Source organism: Rhinopithecus bieti, unplaced genomic scaffold (assembly GCF_001698545.2).
Source record: "Rhinopithecus bieti isolate Rb0 unplaced genomic scaffold, ASM169854v2 scaffold_13558, whole genome shotgun sequence".
Classification (NCBI taxonomy): Eukaryota; Metazoa; Chordata; class Mammalia; order Primates; family Cercopithecidae; genus Rhinopithecus; species Rhinopithecus bieti.
In genome coordinates, this window is record NW_016808198.1 from 1,130,898 (window position 1) to 1,148,348 (window position 17,451).

Below are 17,451 nucleotides of genomic sequence, written 5' to 3' on the forward strand. Positions count from 1 at the left end.
TTACTTATGATAAATATTACTTATATATAATGTAATTAATATAATTACCATATAATTAGTATATGTGGTCACAATTGTAAAATTGCATTTATATCTGATTTTATTTTCCCATTTGTCACAATATATGACTTATTCCACTTTCATTTTAAAATTATATTAAAGTTTACTTTGTATATATGTGGCAAGTATTACAAATATTCCATGAATTGTTGAGAAAGATATATTCTCCATTAGCATATTACAATGTATATAAATACTTACATTTATTAGTTATAGTAGTCAGATATTTTATGTTCTTATTTTTTGCTTTAAAAACTTTATCTGGTACTTTGTAATCTGTTGGTCTTTTAATAATGTATCCGACAATAATTGTATGTCAGTTAACTTCTCTTTTACTATCTAAAGTTTTGCTTGATTTTTATGTTAATATTGTTATTTATGTCATTGTTATTATAAAAGGACTGTTATTCTACTTTACCTTCTGCCTCAAATACAGTTGTCTAGCAATAACATTGCCAATTTTGCCTTAATGCTTTCCTGATTTTAAAATGTATTATTTTTTAGCAAGTTACTCTCAATTGTGTTTCTTTACACAGCAAATTTTCAGATTTGGGTTTTAATTCAAATTGAGTTTTGCCTAGTATATAGTAAGTACTCAATGAATAAAATGAATATTTTAAAGTGATATTTAACCTTGCTAAATTTCTTTTGTATTTTATCTTTTGTTTTAGGTGGGCCATAAAACATGAAGGAACCAGTAAGCCAGGGCAGTGGAAGCATTCCAGAGTTGAAAATCCTCTGTGGAACAAGCTTACCTACATGTGGCCTGTCCTTCCCAGCGGCCAACTTAATGAGGTTGTGTTGCTTAGCTTAAGAGATGGTCATTGAGACTTACTTTAAGGCCCAGTTGTGTGGTCAAGTTCCTGACAACTTCCATATAGCTTTTGAATTGCAGCTGTTAGGTGCAAGGTATCAAACTTGCTAATTCTGTTGTTCTATCAATTAATTAGAAAGATGTGTTTAAGTCTCCCATTATGGAGATGAACTTACCTATTTTTTCTTGTAATCCGTCAAATATTGCTTCATATATTTTGAGATTTAATTCTTAGGCACACACGTGTTCAAAATATTATATCTCCCTGGTGAATTGAAACTATTATTATGTAGAAACTGTCACTAGCTCTAGTAGAAGTCTCATTTATCAAGTACTAATAGAAACATTCCAATTTTCTTTTGGTTATTATTTTCCTAGTATATCTTCCTTCCACCCTTTCCTTTCTGTGTTTATATGTTCTTCTGTTTTAGAGGGGCTCCCAGTAATCAGCATATAGTTCATTTAAAAATTTTATCTGGCAATTTTTGTCTGTAAAGTATTTGGTCTTTTCTATGTGTTGCAATTACAAGTGTGCTTTGTATTTGGATTATTATGTGCTTTCTATTTGTCCTGGCTTTTCTGTTTTTTCTCCTCACCCCATTCTTGTGTTCTTTTAGACCAATTTTTTTCTTCATTACATTTTCCCTGTCAACTAGTTTGGAAATTATACCCTCTATTTTCATTCTGTTTATTTCTGAACATTTTAGCTTGCACACCTAAATGATCAAAGTCTAAAGTTAACAAATATTTTAATTTGTTACTTTCTTCTCTCAAATAATCCAATCATATGATTTGTGACTTATATGCTATTATTGTAATATAGTGTAATTTTATGTTTTAATAATTTTCCATTAGATCACATTGTGTGTAGTCAATATATATTTAGAGTTATCCCCAATTTTTCATCTTTCTGGTTATAATTTCTTCTTACCTTCCAGTCCTTCCACCTGGACTACTTTATTTTAGCTGAATACAACCTTCTTTTAGTTACTGGCAGCAAGCTCTTCTCATTTTTACTTATCTGAAAATGTCTTTATTTTGCCCTCATTCATATAAGGTATTTTCACATAGCAAAGCAAATACGTCATCACTGACTTCTTTCCATTGTTGTTATGGAGAGGTCAGCTATCACTCTAAATGTATTCCCTTGTAGGTATCTATCTTTTTTCTCTGGCTGTTTTTAATATCTTCTCTTCTTTCTGGTATTCTACAGTTTCAGCACAATATATCAGGGAGCAGATTTCTTTTTATTTATCATCCTTCAGATTCTAAGATTCTTTGGGGTTCTTGAATCTGTGGATTGGCATCTTGCAGAATTTCTGGAAAATTATTACCTATCAACTCTTCAAATATTTTCTCTCTTATATTCTCCCACTCCCTTATTTTTTCTTTAAAAATTTATTTATAATTATTATGGATACATCATAGTTATACATAATTTATGAGATACATGTGATATTTTGATACAGGCATATCACGTGGTGTGTAGTGATAAAATCAGCGTAATTAGAGTATCCATCACCTCAAGCATTTATTATTTCTTTGCTTTAGGAACATTCCATTTCTACTATTTTGGTTATTTAAAAATATACAATAAATTGTTGTTTAGTCATTCTATCATGCTACTGACTACTAGATCTTATGCATTCTATCTAAACTGTAGGTTTGTACCTATTAAATAACCTCCCTTTATTTTCTCCTCCCCACTACCCTTCCCAGCCTCTGGCAACCATCATCCTAGTCTCTATCTCCATGAGTTAAATTTTATTTATTTTTCTGCTCCTACGTGTGAGTGAAAACATGCAATATTTGTCTTTTTGTGCTTGGCTTATTTTACTTAACAAAATGTCCTCCAGCTCCATCTGTGTTGTTACAAATGACAGGACTGCATTCTTTTTTATGACTGAAATACTTCATTGTGTATACATACAACATTTTCTTTATCCATTCATCTGTTGATGAATACTTAGGTTGATTCCGTATTTTGCCCATTATGAATAGTGCTGAATAGTGCTGCAATAAACAAGGGAATGCAGACATTTCCTTGATGGATTGATTTCCTTTCTTTTGCATGTATATCCAGTAGTGGTATTACTGGAACATATGGTAGTTCTATTTTTAGTTTTTGGAGGAACCTCCACACTGTTTCCATAATGGCTGTACTAATTTACATTTCCACCAACAGTGTAGGGTTTGTGGGAGAAAAGGTTTCTTTTTCTTCTTATTCTCACCAGCATTCATTATTGTCTTTCTTTTGGATAAAATTCATTTTAACTGGGGTGAGATGATACTTCATTGCAGTTTTGATTTTCATTTCTCTGATGATTAGTGATATTGAGCATTTTTGCATATACTTGTTTGCCATTTGTATGTCTTCTTTTAAGAAATGTCTATTCAGCTCTTTTGCCCCCCCCTTTTTTTTTTTTTACATTATACTTTAAGTTCTAGGGTACATGTGCACAACGTCCAGGTTTGTTAAATGCATTTACACATGCCATGGTGGTTTGCTGCACCCATCAACCCATCATCTACATTAGATATTTCTCCTAATGCTATCCCTCCCATAGCCACCCACCTCCCGACAGGCCCCACTGTGTGATGTTCCCCTCCCTGTGTCCATCTGTTCTCATTGTTCAACTCCCACTTATGAGTGAGAACATATGGTGTTTGGTTTTCTGTTCTATGGTTTGTGTGCTGAGAATGATGGTTTCCAGCTTCATCCATGTCCCTGCAAAGGACACAAACTCATCCTTTTTTATAGCTGCATAGTATTCCATGGTGTATATGTGCCACATTTTCTTTATTCAGTCTATCATTGATGGGCATTTGGGTTGGTTTCAAGTCTTTGCTATTGTGAACAGTGCTGCAATAAACATACATGTGCATGTGTCTTTATAGTAGAATGATTTATAATTCTTTGGGATTGCTGGGTCAAATGGTGTTTCTGGTTCTAGATCCTTGAGGAATCACCACAATGTCTTCCACAATGGTTGAACTAATTTACACTCCCACCAACAGTGTAAAAGCATTCCTATTTCTCCACATGCTCTCTAGCATCTGTTGTTTCCTGATTTTTTAATGATTGCCATTCTAACTGGCATGAGATGGTATCTCATTGTGGTTTTGATATGCATTTCTGTAATGACCAGTGATGATGAGCTTTATTTCATATATTTGTTGGCTGCATAAATGTCTTCTTTTGAGAACTATCTGTTCATATCCTTCCCCCGCTTTTTGATGGGGTTGTTTGCTTTTTTCTTGTAAATTTGTTTAAGTTCTTTGTAGATTCTGGATATTAGCCCTTTGTCAGTGGATAGATTGCAAAAATGTTCTCCCATTCTGTAGGTTGCCTGTTCACTCTAATGATAGTTTCTTTTGCTTTACAGAAGCTCTTTAGTTTAATTATAACCCATTTGTCTATTTTGGCTTTTGTTGCGTTGCTTTTGGTGTTTTAGTCATGAAGTCTTTGCCCATGCCTATGTCCTGAATGATATTGCCTAGGTTTTCTTCTAGGGTTTTTATGGTGTTAGGTCTTAAGTTTAAGTCTTTAATCCATCTTGAGTTAATTTTTGTATAAGGAGTAAGGAAGGGGTCCAGTTTCAGTTTTCTACATATTGCTAGCCAGTTTTCCCAACACCATTTATTAAATAGGGAATCTTTTCCCCATTGCTTATTTTTGTCAGGTTTGTCAAAGATCAGATGGTTGTAGATGTGTGGTGTTATTTCTGAGGTCTCTGTTCTGTTCCATTGGTCTATATATCTGTTGTGGTATCAGTTCCATGCTGTTTTGGTTACTGTTGCCTTGTAGTATAGTTTGAAGTCAGGTAGCATGATGCCTACAGCTTTGTTCTTTTTGCTTAGGATTGTCTTGGCTATGAGGGCTCTTTTTTTGGTTCCATATGAAATTTAAAGTAGTTTTTTCTACTTCTGTGAAGAAAGTCAATGGTAGCTTGATGGGGAGAGCATTGAATCTATAAATTACTTTTACAATTTTCACGATTTTGATTCTTTCTATCAATGATCATGGAATGTTTTTCCATTTGTTTGTGTCCTCTCTTATTTCCTTGAGCAGTGGTTTGTAGTTCTCCTTCAAGAGGTTCTTCACATCCTTTGTAAATTGCATTCCTAGGTATTTTATTTTCTTAGTAGCAATTGTGAATGGGAGTTCACTTATGATTTGGCTCACTGTTTATCTATTTTTGGTGTATAGGAATGCTTGTGATTTTTGCACATAGATTTTGTATCCTGAGACTTTGCAGAAGTTGCTTATCAGCTTAAGGAGATTTTGGGCTGAGACGATGGGGTTTTCTAAATATACAATCATGTTATCTGCAAACAGAGACAATTTGACTTCCTCTCTTCCTATTTTAATACTCTTTATTTCTTCCTCTTGCCTGATTGCCCTGGGCCATCCAATACTATGTTGAATAGGAGTGGTGAGAGAGGGCATACTTGTCTCATGCCAGTTTTCAAAGGAAATGTCTGTTTAGCTCTTTTGCCCATTTTTTTTTGTTAGGTTATTTGATTTTTTTTTTTTCCTATTGAGTTGTTTGAGCTTCTTATGCATTCTAGTTATTAGTCCCTTCTCAGATGTGTCATTTGCAAATATTTTCTTCCATTCTGTGGGTTGTCTCTCTACTTTGTTGCTTGTTTCTTTTGCTGTGCAGAAGCTTTTTTAGCTTGACGTGATCCCATGTTTTCATTTTTGCTTTGGTTTCCTGTGCTTTTGTGGTATTACTCAAGAAATTCTTCCCAGACTATTCTTGTCCTGAAGTTACTTCTTAATGTTTTCTTCTAATAGTTTCATAAGTTTACATCTTAGATTTGAGAATTTAATTCATTTTGAGTTTATTTTTGCATATGTTGAGAAGTAGGGGTCTAGTTTCATTCTTCTGTTTATGGATATCCATTTTCCCCCAGCACAATTTATTGAAGAAGATGTCCTTTTCCCAGGGTATGTCCTTAGTATATTTGACAAAAATGAGTTCACTGTAAATGCATGAATTTATTTATGGGCTATCTAGTCTATTCTTTTAGTGTATGTGTTTTTATGCCAGTACCATGCTATTTTGGTTACTATAGCTTTGTAGTATATTTTCAAGTCAGGTAATGCTTCACTCTGTTCTTTATAGAAATCTGATTAGGTGCACACAAGACCTTCTTATTTTGACTCCCATGCCTCTTAACTCCTCTCTAATATTTTTTATCTCTTTGTATCTTTATGATACACTTTTGCATCATATTTTCAGACATTGTTCTTCCAGATTATTAATTTTCTCTTCATCTTTGTCTAATATTATTTAAACTCCAACCTGTGATATGAATCCCCAATGATTATTTTTTCTTCACACAGTGAAAATGTTTGAGACAGTCCGTTTTACTTGCAACATTCTGGAAAAGCATTATTTACGGTTTACCTTTTCAGTGAAATTTAGCCTGTTGTGATTCTTGTTTTATGAAGGGAGATGGTCTCCTATTAGATCTTCTTCCTTGGCTGATCTCTGGAATTTGTTTCCTGAGCCCTTCCTCTGCAAGATCAAATTCCATTCAGATAAAAGCTAGGTTCAGCATTCTGCTTATCTCTCTGGATCTCTAGTATGTATTATTTTATTTCTAGGTCAATGGCACAGTCTAAAAGATTTTTTAGAAATAATTTATCCTGACTTTTTAGTTGTTTGCAGCAGAGAGTCAATCAACTTGTCCATTTTGTCATATTTTCTGGTCTCAACCAAGTTTTATTCTTTCTTCTTAAAATCCTGATCCCCTGTGCTTTCTCACTGATTGAATCAATGAGTTACAGCACTTTTGATAATGAACAGATGGAGTCTGAAGCCAAGAAGTCATTCCTTTGGCCCCTAAAGATGTTCTTAAACTTAGACTGTAGTGAAGCAGCAGTCTGGAAAACTGAGTTTTGTTTAAAAAAAAAAAAAAAAAAAAAAGTTCTTCAAAATAGCAGAAGCTTTGTGCTGGACAGCCTAAGCCAGTGGCTGGATGAATTAATGTTTGAACCTTAGGGTTTGAGGGCCAACATGGAGCCAAGGGTGAAGAGGTGGCATGGAGAGACAAGGAGGCCCAGCATGAGCCAAGAAAAAAGACTGAGTTGCACTGATTTTTCTACAGAGGTTCAAGGAGGATGAGGCTAAAACCAGAGATCAGGCAGGATAACGTACACCTCTGCTGGTGGTAAGCAGGTGCCAGCAGGTTGTCTAGTAGCCAGAGAGGGCAAGAGGCATATCCTTAGAGGCCTCTGAGAATCCAGGACATCACAAGTACCTAAATATGGACACTGTGGACCTCTTTCCCAATGGTATATGATTTATTGAGCTTTCATCTGAACTCTGAAACCATCTGCAGGGGGAAAAGTGTATCTTTGAAAGAAAACAACAGTCCTGTTAAGAAGTTTGAACCTTCAATTTGATTGAATAGGTAGTCAAAAGGACAGAGCTAAAACATGAACAAAAAAAGAGGCTGTTTTAAATAGGCAGAAACTGGGACACTTCTAGTTGGAATATCAAGCTTCCCACCCACCTAATGGATGAGCAGTGAACAGAGATGCCTCACAAGAAGAGACTTTCTTATGTAGGGAAAGAGAAAAAATTATAATTATTACAAATTTCATAGATTGTGCATATCTATCTCTCTATAGATGGATGGATGGATAGATAGATAGATAGATAGATAGATAGATAGATAGATAGATAGATTTTTGAGATGGAGTTTCGCTCTTGTTACCCTGGCTGAAGTGCAATGGCACGATCTTGGCTCATTGCAACTTCTGCCTCCTAGGTTCAAGCAATTCTCCTGCCTCTGCCTCCCAAGTAGCTGGGATTACAGGCATGTGCCACCACACCTGGATAATTTTGTATTTTTAATAGGAATGGGGTTTCACTATGTTGGTCAGGTTGGTCTTGAACTCCTGACCTCAAGTGATCCACCTGCCTCAGCTTCCCAAAGTGTTGGAATTGCAGGCATGAGCCACTGCACCTGGCCAATATTGTGCATACATATATTTAACTTGGCATAAAAGTACAAGTAATTCAGTTAATTAATTGATTTAAGTGATTAATGGTAATTATATCAGAAAACCTAAGTGAACAAAGTTCCTTTTGTTTATTTATTTATTTTTATTTTATTTTATTTTTTTTTGAGACAGAGTCTCACTCTATTGCCCAGGCTGGAGTGCAGTGGCCCAATCTCGGCTCACTGCAAGCTCCGCCTCCCGGGTTCACGCCATTCCTCTGTCTCAGCCTCCCGTGGAGCTGGGACTACAGGCGCCCGCCACCGCACCCAGCTAATTTTTTGTATATTTAGTAGAGATGGAGTTTCACCGTGTTAGCCAGGATGGTCTCAATCTCCTGACCTCGTGATCTGCCCGTCTCGGCCTCACAAAGTGCTGGGATCACAGGCGTGAGCCATCGCGTCCGGCCCAAAGTTCATTTTAATATTTACCTTAAAAATGGCATTTTTGGCCAGTCATGAAGGAGACTCTTGTTTCTTTTGCCTTTCCCTGCCATGGTTCAGAAAGAAAGAGAGATATATTAGCTATTTTACACCAAGACTTCAATGCAACAGTAATTTTCTAATGAGATTCCCTCACCATCTCTGTCACCTACCCAGTCCTTGCTTCATAATCTTTTATGACTAAAACTAGTATAAAAGTTGATTTTCTCCATCAACTAAATCGTTCAATATCTCCGCTGTAGAATAGTTATAGACAAATCCCAAACATACTTATTGAAGTTATGTGACTCCATCCCACTACTTCCCTTTATACAACAGGCCAATTTCAAATAAAAATACACAATGAAGTTGTCATAACCTTTGATAATTTATTCTCAGTAACCATAATAAGAAAAAACAGCCCCAAGTTGCTCCATTCATAGATAGCAGACACTTATCTAAATAAACACTTGATTGTCTAGCCTTTGCAATATTATTTGTGTACTGGTGAAAGATTCTTGGTTAGGTTTAAGAATAAAATAAAACTTCTTTAGTTCAAATTTTTCTTATTTAGAATTGTGTTAAGTCACCCTTATTGTCTGTTACTGTTGTTAACATGTTTACCAAGCAAAATATTCTAGTAAAAATGTAAAGGAAAAAACATTTAAACTGAAATCATTCTTCTCATAAGATTCTTAAACACTTATTTATACTGCTTTCTCCTAATTAAATGCAATTAATGGTATTTATGCACTCATTTCACAAATTTGTACATCATGATTAGATGCTTTTTCAGTAATATTCACAATTTTCAGACTTTGTTTGTAATTTATTTAAAACACTTTCTACAATATAGTTGCAAGATTCAAGAACTTTTCAGGGAATGTAAGTTAATATAATAATGTATGTTGTCCTAGCTTTTAAAAATTTTGGAAAATTACTAGTAAATTTCCAAAATTTAAAAAATTTTAAAAATTACTAGCTTTGGAAATTTTAGATTGACTAGGGAAGGCTTCATTGAGGTAATATTTGAGTAAAGACCAGAAGAACAAGCAGATCTCTAGGAAAAGAGCATGCCAGGAAATGTAAACAACTTAGATGATGTGTTTAAGGGACACTGAGGTAAAATATGACAGAAGCAGTGTGAGTGAGGGAGAAGGCAGCAGGGGATAAGGTCAGAGAGAAAATAGGGGATACTGATCATGCAGGGCCTTCCAGGTCATTATAAGGCCTAGGGTCTTAGTCTGAGATAGAAAGCCATGGGAGGGTCTGGAGCAGAGCAGTGATATGCTCTGACTTAAGGATAAATAGGATAATTATGACAATAGAGTAAAATGGGTTGAGGTAGAAACAGGAATAAGCAGTTAGAAGGCTTTTGCATTCTCTAAATGAGAAGAAATAATTTATTGAACCACGATGGTAGGAATGGAGGTGATGAAAAGTAGTTAGTCCTTGATATAGGGTCCTTGATATAGTCTAATAATGCAAGCACATTTTACTGATGGATTAAGTTAAAACTAAATAGCTAAAATAATTTTATAAGAGCATATATTAGAAATTTACAAAGATGTTTTAACTAACTTGTGAGACAAAGAAGAAAGCATAATGAAAATTTTAAAAAGGAAATATTTAGAATCAAACAAAAGGTGTGAAATTCAGCTAAAGCATACCTGAAGGAAATTTATAGCCCTAAATGCTTGTATTAAAATGGAAAAGAGGCTAAAAATTAATGAGATAAGCATCTGTTCTGCCAATGGTGACAGAATGAGGTCAAAGAATTAGAAGGAAAGAAATAGTAAATTATAAGAGCAGAAACTGATACAATAGATGATTCATATAAACCAGAGTCATCAAAGTCAAATTTAGGTTCTTTGAAAATATTAATAAAATCGACATAATTGGCAAAACTGATTAAGATAAAAAATAATAATATTAAAAATGTTATCAAAACTCCAGGGGTTCAGTCTAGGTCCTGCTGCTTGCCACACAGAAAGCCAATCACTGAGACAACCAGTATTGCCAGGGAGGAAGGCTTTAATCTCATTTAATTGGGCTGCAGCCAAGGACATGGGAGATCAGTTTCAAATCTATTTCCCTGGCCAATTAAAATTAGGGGTTTATATAGCAGGAAAGAAACACAACCATGTATGGAAAAACAGGAACTAGGGAGAGGTAAAGAAGAGGGATTGGTCAACAGGAAGCAGGTGGTTGGTTAGGCAATCATGACAACTGGGGGTCTGGCATCTGATTGTCCAGATACAGTGATCTGGTATGTTTTAGTTCCTTGATGCTATCTGGGAGGCCTGATGGTTGGCTTCCTGAGAAAGGAACTCAGATAAGACAAATGTAACTTTCTCAAGTTTCAAGACTGGAAGGGTAAATTTCTATGTTTATTTGAGAGAAACAATTAACATAAGTTCTATGGGATAACTGGGCCAGTTTCAAGAATAAAAGATATGAATATAGAAACTGAGAGATTCAGAAGATCATAAAAGAATATTACAAGTAACTTTGTGCTAATAAATATAGTAGCTTAAATAAATAAAATGGCCAAATTTCTGGACAAAAGTAATATAACAAAATGGACCCAAGAAGAGACAGAAAGCCTAAATAGTCCAATAACCATAGAAAAAATAGAATCAATAGTCAAAATTTCCACACAGAAATAATTTCATGATCTAATAGTTTTACTGACAAATTCTACCAAACATAGGAAACAAACATTTCAGAATATAAGAAAAGAAGTGTGAGAAAACATTTTAAATGGTCCATTTTCAAGACATGATAAATCTAAGTACTGGCAGCCAGCCTGCAAATGTAACAAACTGCTGGGCTCATGCACCTAGAAGGTCACAATAAGCAAACAAAATGTAGAGGTGGGGTCAGCTCATTAAAGGAAGAAAGTTTCATTATTGGGAAATTGAAACTTAATTAAGAGGGGAAAGGGATGGTTTATAACCTTATAAGGGGAATAATGAAACTTAGGCAACATTCGGGAAGATTTTAACCCCATAGTTCTCAACCAATAAGTAACTGGGAGAGGGACTTGTGTGGTGAGAGATAAATTACCTGTTGTGACTGCCCCAATGTGCCTGCTCACCAGACACCTGATCTTTCAAGACTGTTATTAAAAAGTCTAACTTTTGCAGTTCTTTGTCCCTCTAAGTCCATTCTTTGGGTTTGGATGGGTGTGTTTCTCACAACCTGGTGGCCCACCCAGGATCTCTGTGCCTGCATGGAGTGGGACTCCATCCAAGAGGGGAGAAGTATCCCACCCAATTTAGGTGGCCCGCTGTGTCCAGGTGTCCCAGCTCCCCACTGAAGCCATAGATAAACCCGAGACTGTTATTCAGGAGACAGTGGAGGTAACACAGGGAGAATAGCAAGCACCGCGGCAACCAGGCAACCTGGTGCATGAGCCAAGGTAGGAAAATTGGACTATATGTACTGCCTTGGTGGTTGGGCATTTTCGGAGGTTGAGTATATGTGTCTGAGACATATTCTAGATATAAAGCAAGTGCGGAGTCCCAATCTGTGGTTCCATTATCCCACGAGGGAAACAGCTGGAGACAGAAGAAGCAGTTGATTCACAGGGTGTAGAAGAAACATCCAAGAAGGGGGTTGAGTACACAGAAAAACTCAGACATGAGGACCAGCTGAAAATGGGAAGCAAATATTCTAGGCCTAGGGAACAAAGGAAGGAGGGAGCCAATGTGGCCACCTCCAACATCCCCGCAGATAATTCATAGGGAACAATGTTACAGGCTTGGGGAAATAACCCCCAAACCAGGAATAAGGAAAAACAAAAAAATGATAAAGTATTGCTGTTTTATCTGGCCCAAAGACCCCATTAGTAAGCCTTCAGTCATTTAGCCTAAGTTTGGCTCAGATGAGGATTGGGTGTGTCAAGCTTTAATTCTGTATGTGAATAATAAAACCCCATCCTCACAAGAAGAGATAGGTTATGCTCTCTGCTGTATCAAGTAATTAGCCCCCATGGTCCCCCTCAAAGAAGAAAGGGAAAAAGGGATAAAGTAAGAAAGGAAATTAGAAAGAGAAAGGGGGAGGAAACAACAAATGTAGAGGGCCAGAGAGGGAGAGAAAGAGTTAAGTTGCTGACCCTGAAGGCAAGGGAGAGCCAGCTGCACAGCTGTGTGTGAGAGCTGGCTGCTAAAAACTTTTGATAAAAGCTGCAGGTGAAGCTTTGTCGTTTCAGCAGAGCTGTCCATCTTTGCAGACAGACAGGAGGGAGCCAGGGCACAGCACGGCTTGGCTTGTGCTCAGAGAGAGAAAGAGGAAGAAACTGAGTATAAGGGAGAAAGGAAACAGGAGATTATAGAGAGAGAGATAGAAGAAGAAAAACGAACGAGAGACTGGAAAAGACAGATCAAAGAGAGACACAGAAGGTGAGACTGGGGAGAAAAATAATGTAAAAGGAAGGAAGAGTACAAGAGGAAGTGAGAGGATATGGAGAGGCTGGCAGGGCTCAAGGAAGGTTCTGGAGGTTCAAGCAACAAGGAGGTGCAGAGAAAGGGTGCAGTGAGGCCACTGAGGAGGGACAGAGCCCAGGAACTGGCAGATGCAAGTGAGAAAGCGATGTGGAGGAGAGTTTAGGATTAGGCTGCTTGAAGAGTAGTGGGTTGCCTACAGCAAAGTAGCTGTTTGTCAGCAGGCAGTAGAAAGGATCAGGTTATGGAAGGGTAAATGGATGAGATAACCATTAAGGATTTTGTTGTTGTTTCCCTGAGAGGCTGTAAGTCTACCCGGGGCAGCTGTCAGTAGGGCTGCAGAAGGGTTGGGGGGCTACATAAGGAAGATAAAGTAGAAACTGCAGAAGATTGATGGATGGAATGAAAAACCAATTGAGGAATTACTGAGGGAAGCTCAGAAGGTCTTTGTAAGGAGAGAGGAAGAGAAGCAGAAACGAAAAGCGAAAATCATGGTTTCCACTGTGGAAGAGGTAGTCAGGAAAAGGTTAGATCAAGATCTCCCTCGAAGGAGACAAGGGAATGACAGATTTCGACACAGAAAAAGAAGGGAAATGCAGGGAAAAGCTCCTAAGACTATGAGTGGATGTTACAAGTGTGGAAAGCCTGGGCATTTTTAGAGAGAATGTCCTGAATGGAAGAAAAGAAGAAAAGGTGATCCCCCATCATGACCGTTGATGAAGACTGGGGAAGTCAGGGGTTCCTTCTGAGTAGGTCCCACCAGGAACCCTTGATAAATTCGGAGGTGGGACCTGAGGGAGGAAAAGTGACACTTTGGGTTAATACTGGCGTGGCTCGCTCCTCCCTAATTCACCAACCAAGGGGTGCAGAACTCCACCCAATAGGGAAAGTTGACACTATCAGGGGTAAGAGGGGAGGGATTTGAGGTTCTGATATTTAAGAAAATGTTAATTGGGACCACAACAAGTTGAGGAGTCACTCTTACATGTTTCTGAAGCAGGAACTAACCTCCTGGGTAAAAACATAGTTGTGAGATTGGGTTTAGGATTAGGAATAGAGGAAGGACAAATAAAGGTAATGGTGGGCCTCCTAACAGAGGAAGAGGAAAGAAAAATTAATCCCCTTGTGTGGGTTGGGAAGGCAACAGGGGAGGGCTAAAAATCATACCCTTACAGATTGAACTAAAACAACCATGAGAAGTAGTTTGCAGGAACAATATCCCATTGCTATTGAAGGGAGAAAAGATCTCCCACCAGCAATGGAGGGACTGATTTAAAATGGGCTATCAGAACCTACATATCACCATAAAATATTCCTTTGTGTCACTTATCTGGGAGGGAGACTTTCTGTGTTTGTTCCCAGACATCTTCCAGCTGCAGGCATCTTCCCCCAGTCTGCTTTTAGCTTCCCTTAATGTGCCTAAAGGGAAAGGAATGTGCTTATTAAGGCCCACTGTTTTTACTGGGGTCCATTGTATGAGTGTGAAGTTTGGTGATAATCCAGGAGTCTTCCCCTCTCCCTTTCTGTGCTTAAGCTGTTTTTCTGTGATTTACAGCCTGAACTTTCTTTCAGGTTGCCCTTTGTTAGAAGAGAAGGATTTCTTTGAACTGCAAGAGTTTAGGAAGGAAGCTACCTCAAGGGTGTTAAGGGAAATTATGGAAGGTTTACAAATTAGATGGGATTATCACACTCCTTGGCATCCCCCTTCCTCTGCAAAGGTAGAAAGAATAAATCAAACTCTCAAAAAGTGTATCACCAAACTAATCTTAGAAACTAAAATGTTTTGAACCAAATGTCTCCCAGTAGCACTCCTTAGGATTAAGACAGCCCCAAGAAAAGACTTGGGATTGTCGGTCTATGAGTTATTATATGGACTCCCATATTTGAACAGGGCTATAGATCTTCCTACTATGGAAACCAAGGACCAATTTTTAAGAAATTATATACTGGCCATATCCTCCACCCTGTCATCCCTCAGGTTAAAAGGACTTCTGACTCAAACTCTGTCTCTTAAATTTGCGGTTCGCCACTTCCAGCCTTGGTGACTTGGTGCTGATTAAGACTTGGAAAGAAGACAAGTTCCACCCAAACTGGGAAGGTCCCTATCAAGTGTTCCCAACCACAGAGACCGCTGTGCAAACAGCTGAATGGGGTGGACTGACTGTACTACAGTCAAGGGACTGGTAAAATAGACCCTGGAAGGGAGAGAAAAAGACCAGTGCACAGGTCACCTGAGGAACCCTTAAAGTTAACTCTGAGAAAAATGTAAAAAAAAAAAAAAAAAAATGGGACTAGGTGCAGTGGCTCATGCCTGTAATCCCAGCACTTTGGGAGGCTGAGGCAGGTGGATCATGAGGTCAGGAGGTCGAGACCAGCCTGACCAACATGGTGAAACCCCATCTCTACTAACAATACAAAAATTAGCCAGGTGTGGTGGTGCGCACCTGTAATCCCAGCTACTCAGGAGGCTGAGGCAGGAGAATCGCTTGAACCTGGGAGGCAGAGGTTGCAGTGAGCTGAGATCACGCCATTGCACTCCAGCCTGGGTGACAGAGTGGGACTCCATCTCAAACAAAAAACAAAAAAAAAATGTTTTTTTTTTCCCCCCGTATTGGGAAAAAATCCCACAACATTTTCCACCCAGCATAACAGATACATATCCTTTTTCTGCTAGTATCATGTCTTATCGCAAGACATGATATTTTTGTTCCCTGGGTTTCTTTCCCTGTGTTGACAGCCCCTAACCCATATACCTGAGATGCTACTTTTGGTTCTTGGTCTAGAACAGCTGGATTGTCAATGGTGATGAGTATAGGATTGCATTCTAAATTATGGCAGTTATTTGGCAGGGAGCCCTTGGCCCCTTGGACACATGTAGTTTATTCTTCATGTGGCTGGGATGGGCTGCTATACAAAGAACAGAAGGTCAAAATGGAAACTGGCAGGGGCCTACTCCCTACCCAATCGGGCCCAAAACCAAATAGCTGCTGCGTTTGAGTCAACACTCTTCTGGTGGTCTACTATTAGGAGTGTGAATTGGATTAACTACATCTATTATAATCAAGAGAGATTCATCAGTTATACTTGAAATGCCCTCAAAGGGATGGTTAGCCAGTTTGATGCCACCAGCCCAGTGGCCTGGGAAACAGGCTTGTGTTAAGACGTGATACTAGCAGAAAAAGGAGATGTATGTGTTATCTTGGGTGGAAAGTGTTGTGGGATTGTGAACAAATCACCCTAGGGGGTCTTTCCCTGTGTTGACAGCCCCTAACCCATATACCTGAGGTGCTACTTTTGGTTCTTGGTCTAGAACAGCTGGATTGTCAATGGTGATGAGTATAGGATTGCATTCCAAAATCTGGCAGTTATTTGGCAGGGAGCCCTTGGCCCCTTGGACACATGTAGTTTATTCTTCATGTGGCTGGGATGGGCTGCTATACAAAGAACAGAAGGTCAAAATGGAAACTGGCAGGGGCCTACTCCCTACCCAATCAGGTTGGTGATTAATGTAACCAAGATGGTAGCATCCCAGACTATAAGATTTGATGCCTGCCAGGTTTTACCTTGTGGGAATTTAGAAAATCAGAGATGGCTCTCGCAGGCAGATAAATATCTTTGCCCTGAACCAGATACAAGTTACAGTAGGGTATTACCCTGCCCCAGCTGGGATAACATATGGTGGACTACCCAATTTCAGGGTTGGACAGTAAACATAGGGTAAGTAACGCCGAACTGGATACCCTTGAAGAATAAATTACATGTGTCCAAGGGGCCAAGCACTCCCTGCCAAATAACTGCCAGAATTTAGAATGCAATCCTATACTCATCACCATTGACAATCCAGCTGTTCTAGACCAAGAACCACAAGTAGTATCTCAGGTATATGGATTAGGGGCTGCCAACACAGGGAAAGACCCCCTAGGGTGATTTGTTCTCAAACTCATCAAGGACTCAACCTCCCATTTGCCTGGGACTACTCCAAACCCAGACCCTAATAAACACTTTGCCAAATAATGACCCTAAAAGGGTAAAAATAATTGAGGTAAAGGATTTAAAGCAAACCTTAGAAATTGAGACAGCGTACAGGGATGTGAATGCCTGGGTCAAAAGGGTCAAATTTTTGGTACAAACCCTCAACAAGAGTAACTGCTGTGTGTGTGCTGCAGGACAACCTCAGGCACAGGTGGTTCTATTTCCCCTAGGATAGAATACCGATCCTAAAGGAATGCCTTGCATGTTGGCTCTATACCAGGATAAGGATGCTTGGGGAAATGAAACCGATAAGACTTTATCATTGCTCTTTCCCACATTACAGAGGTCGGATCCCAGAGCAATCCTCTCATTCTCTGTAGGGAATATGAACCACTCCTCTTGCCTCTCTAGGCAGGGGGCAGAGTTCAGTAAGCCCATGGGAGAACTCCCAACTTGTACCTACATCCTAAATGTCACTGGTTAGTCAAGCAATGGCAATTACTCAGCTCTCCATATACCCTAGGCTGGTGATATGGTGGGAAAAGGAACCTCCATAACCTGTTACCATCCAATTGGACCAGGACTTGTGCTTTAGTCCAACTGGCCATTCCATTCACCCTGGCATTCCACAAGATACCAGAAAATACACATGGCCACCGAAACCGGAGAGATTTGACAAATTCCTTTGATCCCAATATATATGTTGACTTGATAGGA

General features: G+C 38.4%; 1 protein-coding gene across 1 annotated transcript in view; it reads left to right on the forward strand.

Annotated features, from left to right (window-relative positions):
* DCDC1 (doublecortin domain containing 1) overlaps positions 1-17,451 on the forward strand; it is a 393,105-nt gene that overhangs the window by 297,845 nt on the left and 77,809 nt on the right. The window contains exon 13 of the mRNA XM_017885762.1: positions 732-855. Coding sequence (XP_017741251.1) covers positions 732-855 — 124 coding nt within the window. The remainder of the gene's footprint in view (positions 1-731; positions 856-17,451) is intronic.